This window comes from Neovison vison, chromosome 12 (genome assembly GCF_020171115.1).
Source record: "Neovison vison isolate M4711 chromosome 12, ASM_NN_V1, whole genome shotgun sequence".
NCBI lineage: Eukaryota > Metazoa > Chordata > Mammalia > Carnivora > Mustelidae > Neogale > Neogale vison.
This window is the reverse complement of record NC_058102.1, coordinates 133,177,161-133,191,689: the sequence shown is the minus strand read 5'-3', so window position 1 is coordinate 133,191,689 and position 14,529 is coordinate 133,177,161. Positions and strand designations below refer to the sequence as shown.

Sequence of the window (14,529 nt, the reverse complement as noted above, 5' to 3'; positions counted from 1 at the left end):
GTTCTGTGCCATTTTGCGCTAACTCTGACCGTGGCTTGTCTGACACAAGGATGTGCTATGGAGAAAGGGAAAGGAAACAAGAACTGGAAAATTCATCCCAACTACATAGCTTACTTCCTCATTCTCAGCCTCTTTCCTTGGCTATCCTGTCCGGCCTGTGTGGGCCTTCTCCCTATCATCCTCCTCCTCTAGCATCACTGAGACCAAGATGATCAAGACTTTTTCAGTCACCAGCCTGCTGTCCTCACGGGAGATTCAATGGCCTTGTGCAGGCAGATGCTGCCGTCACTTCCTCTCTGCACTCAGGCTAATCTTCTCTAGATGAGTTAAGAATGAAGGGCTTCATCTGAAGCCTGGTCCTTACAGGCACAGAATAAAAATCAAATGAACATATATTGAGCATTTTCTATGTTCTAGGCATGTGGTTTTCTTCTCACCTGAATCTTATTATCACCCTATGAGATAAGTACTATTTTTCTCCTTGCTTTATAGATGACAGAACTGACGTTCAGAGAGGTAAAGTGATTTGCTCAGGGTCACAGAGCCGATACAAGGCAGAGCTGATATCTGAGGCCACGCAGTCTGACTCCAGCAGCTGCCTCATTGGGGAAATGTAAACATGAGCACAGGGATCCAGTGTCTCCTGGCAAAAGCCCAGGTTTCCAGGCTGCCACAAACCCCATTCCGATGGGCCTCCTCACATGAATTATAGTATTCGTAAGCACTCATATACTCAACGAGATTTGTAGTTACTTAGCCATGAAGTCGTTGGGAAGGGAATTGATAAGATCTGCTGTCACTGTAGATGGCAAGGACAAGAAGACAGTCCCCTGGAAATCCTCGGCTTCCATAATTAACACATCTGGTGTGTTGTTTTATCATAAATCCTAGGCAGGTCATTCCAACACCAGTTGGGTGAACACGGTGATTAGAATCCTTTTACTGTTACACATGAAAAAAAAAATCAGGTGAGGGATATGTTTTAAAATCCCATATACATTGGGAGAATACTGTTTTTTACAGTTCAAAAAAATCCCTTCAGTTATTTGGTCTTACAGTCCCCGCATTTACATATGGGATAGCGAGGTTAACACAGAGCTTGGTTTCTCTCCTCCTACCCTTCTTCTTCCCCAGCCCACCCTGCAGACTTCTAGGAATTAACCAGGAAGGCAAGAGTCTAGAAAATCCCCAGGCTTATAAAGTCTTTGCCGATCAGAGCTTCCTCCACATAAACAAAGACAGATGTTAAAACAGGTGCTTTTCCTAAATGGACACTTTGATGGATGTTGTCAGGATTTGTCAGATTCCACGCAGCGGCCAATGGTGTCGAATGTGTAAATCCGTTTGAATCACGGACAAGGAAACTTTGGGAAATGTGAAGTAGGGAAAGAATTGCCGTTCTACTCACTGGAGCGTCGGAAACATCCCAATGATGAAGCAGCCCTATAACTCACTCTCACACGAAGTCCACAGACTGAAGCCAAGAGGGGGCTTTGATCCTTCCCAGTTACAGCTTCTCCTCCGTCTATCAAAGACTAATTTGAAAATTTTTATTTTCTGAAACATCATGAAAGATCTTAGCCTCTAATATCTTCCTTAAAAAAAAAAAGGTTTTATTTATTTGTTAGAGAAAGAGAGCGTGTGCACAAGCAGGAGGAGCGGCAGGCAGAGGGCGAGGGAGAAGCTGGCTCCATGCTGAGCAGAGAGCCCGATGCGGGACTCAATCCCAGGACCCTGGGATCATGACCTGAGCCGAAGGCAGAGGCTTAACTGACTGAGCCACCCAGGAGTCCCTCTAATATCTTTCAACAGCTGGCCTGGGCAGAAAATGAAAATCTTACAAGTTTGCAGGGCCACAGTACAGCCCCTGCTTGGGTAAATCACAATAAAATGCAAGCAATCAAGGAAGACTCCAATGCCAGGAAGTATGGGGATGTGTGTGAACTTGAAAGTGAAAATGTTATGGGTGGATAAGTAGCTTCTAGCAACATGGAGATGACACCCCAATCCACAGTCTTTCCAAGTTTTCCCTTTGACTTGCAAATACTCAAGCCAATTTAAATTGCATTAATTTTAAAGGCCCATCAACTGCCCTGAAATGGAAGTTGGGATGGGGAGAATCTGAAAGCCTTGATTAAATTAGTGACTCTCAGATTTATGGTTTATATTAAAAAACGCTGTTAGCAGAGCTGGTAACTCTTTCACCATCAATATCATTTTAGAAATGATAGGGCATCGATGAGAAACATCAACAACAAAATGTAACAAGGGCATCTTCTGAGCTGAGAGACCGTCCTTCCAAATGAATGGCTTTGGTGGTTCAAAATCCCTTCTTTGTTGTCCTGGTGTTAGGAGTTAGTTGGGCAGTTAGGTAGTCAGGGCTGGGATCCCCGGCAAGAAAATCTGTAGACAGGACAGTGAATATAAAACAGCACTGACATCTCGTTCTGGAACCTAGACAGGGCTGCGCTATCATTCTGCTTTGCAGCCTTTGCAGATAGGACTTCTGCAAAACATCCTGACATAAGGCAATTAGCCACAAAGTATTTGTCACTGTCACAAGCAAGGGAGCAGTTAAGACACAAGCCCCCAGATGTCAGCAAAAAAGACCATCAGCACGTGGACATCAGCCTAATAATATAGACAGATTTGTGGCCAAATCCCCGACTGGCATGACTCAGTGCACTGACTGCTAAAGATAGCTCTGCGAAAGAGCTCATAAAAACCCCTAAACTTAGAAACTCCAAGGGCAACCCTCTCAGGTTCCCTCCCTCCTGGGTTCTTTCCTTCTCCAGGAGATTTATACTATTGCACAACAAACTTTGCCTCACTGCCCACCACTCTTCATCCGGTCTACTTCTTCATTCTTCGTGACCAAGAACCATGGGCACTAAAGGCAGAGAAATCCTGCGACACTGATCTTCTCTATTTTGCCCCAGATTGGAGATATCTTCACTCCGCTTGGGTCCCTGACCCAGGGCTTGCAAAACTATGGACCAGCTGATCTTGAAGAGGGAAATTACCCAGAGCAGGCTGGGCTGGCAGGCCCCAGAGGATGGAAATTTATTAGCAATAGTGAGAGATAGCCAGAAGCCCCCTGGGAGTGAGAGATAACCAGCCGTTTCTGCTTCGTTTCTGCTTCTGCAGACACCTGCCACCAGGTCTGCGTCCTGCCACTGGTTTCCTGTGCTGCCCTAACCCCTGTTCCTGCTGAAAGCAACCCTCCCCCCAAATTAACCCCACCTACCAGCAGTCAGCGCAGCCCTTTGAGAACCTTATCTCATGCACTTCCCTAGAAAAGCTTTATAACCCCACTGCCCAGGACCCAGAATTTCCAGCATGAGCTCGTCTGGGTCCGCCAGTGGAAAATAAACCGAGTGCTCCTACTTCTCCAGGTGTCGCTTGGTTTCTTGCCGGTCTAGGTTCCTGCAACAGTCTTTCAGCATCTTTCTAGGTCTTGAAGCCTAGGAGTAGGAGGCCTGTCTCTGTCTTGGAAGTATGACAGACAGATTAGATTGACAGACGACAAACAAGCTGGAGAATGTTTCCAAAGCAGCAGGGGTACCGGCCAGCATCACACAGACGGAGCATCTGCAAGCAGTGTGTTTTCTAGAGGGTACTCGAGGAAGGCTTTGCCGGAAGATAAAACCCAGTCAGGTTGTGTGTTGAGTAGGTGTTGTCATCTAATGAGAGGTCTGGCAAGTGAGAGTAGCTCCCTTGGACTGGGCTACCAGGTGGAGACCCGGTGAGCTGGGTGTGGAGAAGGGGCTCCAGTGTTCCTCAGCAGAGATGTAGACCTCAGGTGGCCACACTCACTTACCCCGGCTTTGGGCTCTTTCCAGCCACCCCTGGGCCCCTTATGTTAGTTTTATCCCATCTTTCCTTTCCCATGCAATCATCTGCTGTCTCTATAACAGAAGAATGTCCACTTGTAGTTCTGTTACCCTTTCAGAGCAATTTTTATTGTATGTTTTCCTTGGATAACAATAGCTTAGGGATTGGGAGAAGGGTGAACGGTGGCTAAAGGGGGCACATCGGTGGTGTAGTTACTCCTGGGAACCTGCTACCCTCCTCAGCCTCCCTTCTCCTGGCCTTCTTCCTTTCTGGGCCTCCCCATTCACAGGCATAAAGAAACAGTCATGCCTCTTCATCAGCCGGTGATCATAGAGTATTTTTCTAGCACACTTGCTTATTGGGAAATCAACCCTTCCCGTTCTCCTTAAACTTGGTCTCTGAACTATTGATCATTTGGTGAGCGTTTTCTCCTATTTTATGTCAATAACTGAAACAGATTTGAATTTTATTATTATACCCACTGAGTCCATCAAATTGTAGTGGATGTGTGTGTGCTCAAGTACATTTTATCTATGTAATTACATACAAGTGTATGCAACTGTGTATCTAGGTGGAATACACACACACACATATATTTGTGTATGTGTGTTTGAATAGGCAAATAAATTAAAGAAGACAGTATTGGCTGGCCCTGTTATTGGAAAATGTAAATGAAACCTCAGACAGCGTTGCCTGAGATGATAAATTTGAGCTAAGCTGGACATTGCCTTGGGTTTAATTTTAGTGCTAGATGTGTTCACTTAATTGGGTTAGGAAGCAGTTCTTCTTGCTGGCTCAAAAATTAAACAACAACAACAACAACAACAGAATCTAGTTCGTAAAAGCCGAGTGTAAGAAGCCCAAGCTAAAATGTGAAGAATCACGTAGTAGAAAATTTTAAACTCTAGTTGAGGTGCGGGTGACCAGAAAAAGCTAACATAGGGCAGGGCACTATTAAAGAGCCTTTAGGAATTGTGTATTAAACAGGGTATCAGGACAGGGCATACTGTTCCTCTTCTTGTACAAGGATCTGTGAACTTTCTCATTTGACAATGATAGAGTCTGAGATTTTGGCTTGAATAATACATTGCTGTGACTAGGCAATGGTTTGTATTTTTATCTCCCACTGGGGCATTTTAGAAGTTTGTGAGATATAAGAGATGAGAATATTATTATGAAAAAATTAAATGAAATGGCATGATAAAGAGTGAAGAAATTCACATCAGTTGGTCTGAGAGGGCCTTGCCAAGGAGGTGGTTGGAGCCCAGCCTGACTGAGAAGAAGGAGCCAGCTCTGAGAAATTCTGGGGACAGCAAGTTCTCAGTAGTAGGCATGGCAGGGACAAAGGCCCTGAGGCAGGACTCAGAAAAGGCCAGGTGGCATTGAATGTGGGGGAGCGTGGTAACAATGGAGGTGGGAGATGTAGGCAGGGAATTAAGGTAGACCAGAGGAAGTCAACCTGCCTAGTGTGGTTGGGCAGGTCCTGAGGCTTTACTAGGAGTCTCATCTTAGTGCAAAGTGCTGCTTGTGCTGTGAATTCACTGACTTTGGAAAATGGCTAAACTTCTCTAAGCCCCAGTTTTCCCAACTGTCATTTGAAGGTGTTGGATTAACATATGAGAGTATCCGGGGGCCCCTGAGGGGTGCAGGTGTTTGAACATCCAGCTCTTAGTTTCGACTTAGGTCATGACCTCGGGGTTGGAAAGCTGGGCCTTGTGTCCTTCCACCTCTGCCTTCACGGAGGAGTCTGCTTGGGTTTCTCTCTCCCTTTCCCTCGGCCCCCTCTCCCTTTGCTCATTCTCTCTTTCTCATATAAATAAATCTTTAAAAAAGTATATTAAAGCATCTGGCATATGGTTACTCCTCAATACAAGTTAGCTGAATTCATTAATGCATCCTAAGGGCCTTCCAGATTTATAAACCTGTAATCTTTTTTCCCCTCACTTAGTCCTTTTATTTATTATTAATTTAATTTTTAATTAATTTTTAATTTTAATTATTTATAATTAATTTAATTTAATTTACTTTTTAAGTAGGATCCATGCCCCAAGTGGGGCTTGAACTTACAACTCTGAGATCAAGAGTCACAGGTTCTACTGGTTGAGCCAGCCAGGCACCCCCAACTTATTTATTTTTAAAATTGAAGTATAGTAGACACACAATGTTACATTAATTTCAGGTGTACAACATAATGGTTAGACAAATTTATGCAAGATGTTGGGTGCCTGGGTGGCTCAGTGGGTTAAGCCACTGCCTTCGGCTCAGGTCATGATCCCAGGGTCCTGGGATCGAGTCCCACATCGGCTGCTCTGCTCAGCAGGGAGCCTGCTTCCTCCTCTCTCTCTGCCTGCCTCTCTGCCTACTTGTGATCTCTTAAAAAAAAAAGAAAGATGTTATACTCACCACAAGTGTAACCCATCTGTCACTCTACAGCATTATGACAATATTATTGACTATATTCTCCATGCTCTACCTTTTATTCCTAAGACCTATTCATTTCATAACTGGAAGCTTGTATCTCCCCTACCCCTTCACCCATTTTGCTCATCTCCTACCCTCTCTTCTCCTCTGGAAACCCATCCGTTTGTTCTCTGGATTTGTGGGTCTATTTCTGCTTTATATTTGTGTTTATTCATTTGGTTTTTTTTTTTCTTTTAGATTCCACATATAAGTAAAGTCATATAGTATTTGTCTTTCTCATATAATATTTGTCTGACATATTTCTTTTAACATAATACTCTCTAGGTCCAATCATGTTGTTGCAAATGACGAGATCTCATACTATTTTATGGCTGAGTAGTATTCCATTGTGTGTGTGTATCTTTGCCTATTATATATATATATATATATATATATATATATATATATCACATCTATATTTATCTAAGTACTACATCTTTATCTATTCATCTCTTGATGGACACCTTGGCTGTTGTAAACAATGATGCTATAAACATAAAGGGGCATGTATCCTTTCAAATTAGTGTTTGTTTTCTTTGGCAAATACCCAGCAGTGGAATTACTGTATCATATGGTATTTCTTTTTTTAAAAAATATTTTGGGGCACCTGGGTGGCTCAGTCCGTTAAGCATCTGACTCCGGCTCAGGTCATGATCTCAGAGTTCTGGAATGGAGTCCCTCTTTGGGGTTTCTGCTCAGTTGGGAGTCTGTTTCTCCCTCTCCTCTGGTGCCCCTCCTGCTTGTGTTCTCTCATCCTTATCAAATAAATAAATAAATAAATAAATAAAATCTTTAAAACAAAATATTTTGAGGAATGTCCATTACTGTTGTCCACAGAGGCTGCACCAGTTTACAGTCACACCTACAGTAACAAGGGTTCCTCTTTCTTCACACCTTTGCCAAACTTGTCTCTTGTCTTTTCATTCTAGCTATTTTTATGCATGTAAGATGGTATCTTATTATGGTTTTTTGGTTTTTATGGTTTATTTGTATTTCCCAGATGATGAGAGAAAATGAGCACATTTTCAAATGCCTGTTAGCCATCTGTATGTCTTCTTTGGAAAATTATCTGTTCAGGTCCTCTGCCCGTTTTTAATCAGATTATTTGATTTTCTTCGTGTTGGATTGCATAAGTTCTTTATGTATTTTGGATGTCCACCCTTTATCAGATATATCAGCTGAAAATATCTTCTCCCATTCAGCATATAAACCTGTAATCTTTAAGATTTTATTTATTTATTTGACACAGAGAGAGAGATCACTAGTAGGCAGAGCAGCAGGCAGAGAGAGAGGGGGAAGCAGGCTCCGTACTGAGCAGAGAGCCCGATGCAGTGCTCGATCTCAGGACCCTGGGATCATGACCTGAGCTGAAGGCAGAGACTTTAACCCACTGAGCCACCCAGGCACCCCTAAACCTGTAATCGTAAACCACTTACATTCTTCCTTGGAGATCAAGTGCACCCCCATCCCCCATTTTCTCAGCTGAGGATGTTGTCTTGTCTAGAATCACACCACACACCAGGGGAAGATCCAGTGATGGTATGGATGGTGTGCCTTCTACTTGTGGGACACCAGTGGAGTCTGCACAATTTTGTCGGGGGTATGTGTGTTGCTGGAGGGGAGGACAAAGAGAGGGGTGATAATGTAGAAGGATGAGAAATAGACTCTGCTTACAATCTACGTTGGTCAAACAGAAGAAACTACAAAAGATGTTATCTCCAGCCTGAGCATGTTAGATGAGTGCCTGTGAACACTACTGACCAAGAGCAAGTAGTTGGGGAATTCAGAGGGTGACAAAGCTGACTTGTAGAAGTCTTATATAATTACCAGCATTGGTATAAGAACAAGAGTGTTGGATGCAAAGCACTATGCTGAGTGCTATACATACATTTTATTTAATCCCCACCAAAACCTCATGAAGAAGTCTACTATTGTAACACTATCCATGAGATTCTGCTTCTTAGGGCAAGGAGGAATGGGAGATTTTTTCCAGGATGAGGGAATAATGTAAACAAAGGCAGTAATGCACAAAATGATGTCTCCTTTCGCTGTTGTCTTGGTTCTTCTATAAGCAATATTGAAATTATCTAGAAGCCTTGTCTCCCCCTTTTTATTGTGTCCTCCCCCCAGCCCTGTGTCTGCCTGAGGTAGTATCTGTTTACTCTAGACTAAAACCTTTAAGGGCATCTTGAGCCCACTGGGGCAGCCTGGACCTGATAAGACACATTAGGATATATTCCACCAATTAGATTCTCATTGTTTTCTAGTGTTTAACCTGACAGCCCCTCTTTAGCTCTAAGAGGACTGGAGAAAAGCCCCTGAACATGATACCCCCAAGATTCAGAACCCACAGAGTTGCAGAAATAACCAATAATATAGAAGAATGTACACATAGCCCATGTATATATAGCACTGGATCATGGGCCTGAATTATCCATGTCCCAGCTCTCCTGAAAGCTGTGTGGGCCTCTCTGGCTTTCCCAGGCCACAGGCCATAGACTATAGGTTTTGCTACAGATTTGAGACCAGGGAAATGGGAACATCAACTGAATATTTGCTACTGTTGTAACATTATTTTATTTTTAATTGTGATCATCGTATTGAGAACTTTGTTTTGTTTTTAGGAGCCCTTACCTTGTACAGATTCATATAAAAATAATTTGGTGTTAGGGAGGACGTGGGGTGGGGGAATAGGTGAAAAGATATTCAGCCTCTGAATCAGTAAATGTTGAAGTGAGGTGAAAACTTCATAAGAATTTGTTTTATTCTTTTCTCTACTTTTATATGTATATGAAATTTTCCATAATAAAATGTTTTCTAAAAAAAGGACTGGATCAGCTTCAAGGATTGAAGCATGGGGGGTAAAACAATATCCTTCAAAAGTGACAGTAAGAGTGATGGCAGAAGTAAGAGCTCCTTTTTCCCAATGAAGACCCAAAGACCCTCAGAGCTCTGTGAAAGGCAAGGGCCTTGTATTCAGGGAACTTGTTAAAAATGAGCTCCACAACAAGGCAAAGTCAGAAATAAGCAAGCAGAGCCTGAGACGTGACCACATTTACACATTTATTCATTTATTTGGGTTTAGAGAGACAACACAGATAAAATACTTTGATCATACACAAGTTTATATTTGGTAAGAAGAACAGGTTGCCACGTGTTTATATGTTTTATTTTTTTCTGTCTTTAGTAAATGGCGTAATGTTGGGGAGATGTCGATGTCTTTCAGAAACACCAATTGGGAACAGTATTTTGGAGCACAAAACTAATAAATACACAGTGTTTGTACGTAGCATCTGAAAACAGGAGAGCACGTGCAAGATGATACCCACCCACCGTGAGGGTCCTTGATTCCCTATCCTGCTGCTATATTTACACCCTACTATATTTATACCAGAACATCCATGTCTTAAGGAGTGGATCCTACTCCAAACCCCAGTGGGGACGATACCTGCAATTTGGGCAGTTTGTGACACTCCATATGGGTCTCCTCTATTCTCAGAGATGAGCGGCGTTCCCCTTGCATTTTTGTGCAATCACACTGTTCTCAAAGGAGATTTCTCAGTAGGGAGCTTAGCCAAGGGCATTTTCTCTATTAGAGCAGATGTGGAGGGCATACAGTTTAGCAGAGAGAGGGAGAGAGCGCGCACAGAACAGAAGCGGGTGTTGTTCTCATAATATCGATACAGCTACCACACAGAAAAAGACATGTCAATAATATATTGTACAAGCTTTTACAGCAACACAGTTGATTTGCAACACTGTACAGTTCAGAGCTAAAGTGCACAACCCCAATCTGAGGTGACAAGACAGTACTATCAATATAAGGAAGGCAACACAATTTATACACATGATTGATTTCCTTTGCTTTCTTCACAGCCTTGTGACAGTACACAAAGTCAATACTGCTTCTGCATCTCAGATAAAGACATACCACACCTTTTTTTCAAGTATTTAAAAATAATAAACACAGTATTGCTGAATAAATGAAAATGGCCATGCCAAATCTAATTAAGCTAACCCTAGACTTTTCTAAAATTTGGAAAGGATGGTCCCACATAAAGGTCTTTGGCACTGGAATTTGAGCTAATGTTCACAACCACCTCCCTCCCTCTCTCTCTTCCAAGTAGATTACAGACCTACTTTAAAGAGTATTTTATTAGACTACTGGGGCCTATTAGGCTTTTATTTACCTACTTTGCTGGATTGTGGTTGGCAGGGATTTCACTGCATAGAATTGAGCAAGACTCCCAGCCAACTTGGGGAAGGATCTGGAAGGGACAGGGAGAGGGGAAAACAACCTATTTGTAAAAATTATTTTGCTGGAATTTCATACACAGGTGCAAATGTTTCTCCTTTTAAATTACATCATACCATCAAGTTAAAAAGCAGCAGCTTCTCATAGAGGATCTGTACTGCAAGGTATAGCATCCTAAAGTTGAGAGGCGTCTATCTATGTCAGGGCCCTGGGCTTCACTGTCTTCTCCAAGCAGGACAGTGGGTTTGACAGTTAGTGTCTCTGCCTCTGAGGTAGGACCTTTTGGCCTGAGGCTCCAGATAGATGGGCAGCTATGTGCTTCGTCTCAATGGCCCATTTCTAGAAAGGAAAGGGATGCTTGGCTATGAGACATAACCTAGAATGGGAGGCTATTTCTTTATGAAATTCTGGGGCACAGATAAAAGTTTTCTCTTAATCATCATAGGGAACCCATTTTCTTCCTAGACAGGAAGGACCCAAACCTATGTTCCTTTCAAGTGTCAGTGTTTTTGGATGTAATGTGGGAGAAAGAATGTAGGGGCAAGCTCATGCAGATTCCAGATGATTGGATCTTGTGGTTATATTATAGGCCATTTCTTTCTTTCTTCTCCCACCTATAGTCTTTCTAAGGTACATATAGAAAGAATGAATATTCTAAGTTGCTACCTGCAGTCCGCAAGAGTCTGTAGTCATCTCACTAGTCCTTGGAACCCGACAAACTGTGGTCCCACAAATATCTGTGGGAGCTCTTGTTAGCTTAGGTCTCTCCATAAGGTTTTCAGGGGAAGAAGAATGCTTTAAAATATTATCCTGAATTCTAAGGATCTTACTATCTCTGCATATTCTGGTCACTTTGGATCTTGACGAGTGGCAGACAAAAGAAGGTCCTAGGATGCTGTCTCAAAATTTCAGTGAGGAGACAACTTCACGAGAGGAAAATAACCACCCATAGGATAGAAATTAATTATTTGGGATTCCAGTGATTAGGAGCCCAGCAGGAGAGAACTTTTGTGGGTAGGAGAGGGGAAGGAATGGGAATAAGCAATTATTCAGGAGGTAAATGACTCTTTCCTGGACAGTGACAATATGGTGCCCAGGATGACTTCATTGTTCTCACACAGAGATCTCTTCTCTCAAGGCCGAGTTTAATTTTCTGGGCTCACCACCTTCTGAAGTATGCGTCATTTCTTTCTGTTCAGGCTGATTAGATTTTATTTTTATTTTCCCTAATTAATCCAAATGACCTAATAAAAGAATACGGTTTGGGAAGATGCCTCAAGAATGGGCAGCCACCTTCTGTTCAAAAAAGCTGAACTGGAAAACGGAGTCCAAACAATTACCCTAGTTTTAGTCTAAGATGAAGCTTGTCTTTTCATGCTTACTGAGTGGGTCTGCTCAGGGTCAACTGGGCAGAAAATTCAACTGAGAAGAGAATCATTTTGTCGATCTGGTCAGTCATTTTAAAGAACCTACAATATTCTTCTGTTTGTTTTGTAATACTAACTTTAGAGATATGGTAAGCCCTCACACGAATAGAAAGAAGGCATCATACCTTTTAAGAATTTTGTGGGCCTATGTTTCAAAATAACTTTACTCAGTGTTTTATTGTGCCTCCAGTAAAAGAAAGAGAAAAAAAAAATCTGACTTAGTTTTTATATCTGCCCCTGCAGTTTGTATAACCCATATAAAATAAAAATCTATGTTACAAAATAGGATTTATTTTTAATATATATATTTTCCTTTTGTAAAATTATATGTATTTAAATACATTTGCAATGTTGCTATAGGTAAATTAGAAATTTTTTTTCTAATACTATGAAAAAGGCAAGAGTTTATATTGTCAACATACATTTTATATGTACTTTTTCCTTTGGACTGCACCCCAAAGAACCTTTTAGGATTCAGGGGCAATTTGGCACTATTCAATCCTACTACTCTGAAGTGAAAATAAAGCTTGATTTGCATACTATATTAAAAGTAAGGGAAGTAGTTATAACAATTTTAAGCTTTTCATTATTGATTAGAACACAGCCTTTTGTCACTAATTTTTAGAGAGGTATTCTAAACTTAGGAAAGGATTTTTAAAAGGAGCAATGTCTTTTGGATTTTTAAACTGTACTCTACTTTGACACCACAATATAGAAATAGATTTACTTTGGAACAAACTACAAATACATTCACACAGTTTGTGACAACTTAATTGTCTACCTAGAGAATTGAAACAGCTTAGTGAGCTATGTTATTATAAATCTTGTCCAAGGCGTTCTATTTCTTCAATCAGGAAGTCAATGTCTTGGTGAGTTGCTGCGGGGTTTGAGATGACCATGCGGAAGAAATTGACCTTGTCTCCCAAGGGCTGGTAGCTGACCATTGTGGTCCCATACTCCATCATTCTGGCTTTAATCACTGGGGCCACCTGTGGGAGAGACCAGAGCCACATGGTGATCCCTGGGAACTCTTCCTCTACTAAAAGAACCCAATATCAAGTAGCATTTTTAGTTTTTAAGTAAACAACCAGACTCATATTTGTTTCATTAAAGGAACTGTCCCCAAGGTTTTGTTTTTTGTTTTTTTTTTCTGTATCAGAGCACTAGGACAATTTAATACATCCAAATTCTTGAAATTGATAAGATGAGTGATAAATGATAGGCACTCAGGTCCTTGCCCCCTCATCCTTGACCTTGTGAAAAAGAAAACTGCAGATCCAAATGGAGTCACGCTAGGCCATATCACCAACCCTGGGTTCTATACCTAACCCAACTGCACTTTCAACTTTCCCCAGGAATATACTCTTAACTGGTCAGTAAGGAATCCTCTGGTCAGCACCAATATGGTACTTAGTCCCATGGCCCCTCCCCATCCCCCAAAGAAACATGAGGTAATCACCTCATAAGACCCTTTTCCCCAAAGAAAGATGAGCTCACCCAAAATAATTCTCTTTTCTGTTTATGACTTCCTTGTCCTACCTTTAAAAACCTCTCCCTTTCTATAGCTCCTTGGAGCTCCCATCTACTTCCTAGATGGGATGCTGCCTAATGCCAATTAGATCTTTAAAACATACTCAGTTGAGTTTTTTTATTTAACAACTTGTAGTTATGGATTTGGGAGAATGGGAAGAATTGGGTATTGGTTCCAAGGCTAAATGGTTTAGCAATATAACATTTTCGGGGAGGCCTTTTTGTTTTTTTCCTCAATAGATGTAAAAACACTGGAAATAGAACATAGCGCAGAGAATGGTTACCAAGAGATAAGCCTCAATCTCCAGTGATGTCTGAAAATAAGCAGAATTTTGAGGCCTTAAAGCACTTTTCTTTCTTGAGACCCTAAAGCCTTCCAGTTTCTTTCCATTCTCCTTTTGCATTATCTCAGTTTGTAGGATTTTTTGAAATACATTCCTTAATCATGAGGGAGATCAGCTGAGGCCAAAAGCAGAGCCCACAAAGACTTAACATTACAGACGAGGATCACAGGCGAGATTTTACCCCATGTATGCCGGAATGATTATAGTGTCAGAAGTTCTCTGATGACTGTGTAGGAGATGAAGTTCAAACTCTTGAGCTCAGTGCAAAGGTATTTTGCCCCCAACTCTGGGAACTCATCTTCCAGTACTCATGTCACATCCTACACAAGACTCCCCCACAGACCTACAACCACAATAAAGCCTTTCCTGACTTCCCTAGTCCAGTAGCATCTTTTCTCTTTTAAGTGGTAAACACATGATCCTTACCCATAGCATCTGTTTATAGACTATTTCCTTGTCCTATTCCTTAACTGAAATGTAAATACATACAAAGAAAAGGAATTCCAAATCCATGTGTCTTTAGGAATTTCAGGAAGAATCATATAACTATTCCTTAATTTTTATTTGTGTAATAAATCATGCTTATTCTTTAGAACTGATGATAATGCTTTACTCAGTGAATTAAACTCTGATTTCATTTTCATGGGAAATCCAAGCAAAACCAGATAGAAATGGTATT

At 41.5% G+C, this 14,529-nt stretch overlaps 1 protein-coding gene across 1 annotated transcript in view; it reads right to left on the bottom strand.

The window, feature by feature from the left end:
- Positions 1–9,344: 9,344 nt before the first annotated feature.
- The window catches only part of GAD2 (glutamate decarboxylase 2), a 74,504-nt gene continuing 69,319 nt past the window's right edge, over positions 9,345–14,529 (bottom strand). The window contains exon 16 of the mRNA XM_044227471.1: positions 9,345–12,965. Within this exon, the coding sequence (XP_044083406.1) occupies positions 12,792–12,965 (174 nt within the window). The 3' untranslated portion in view covers positions 9,345–12,791. The remainder of the gene's footprint in view (positions 12,966–14,529) is intronic.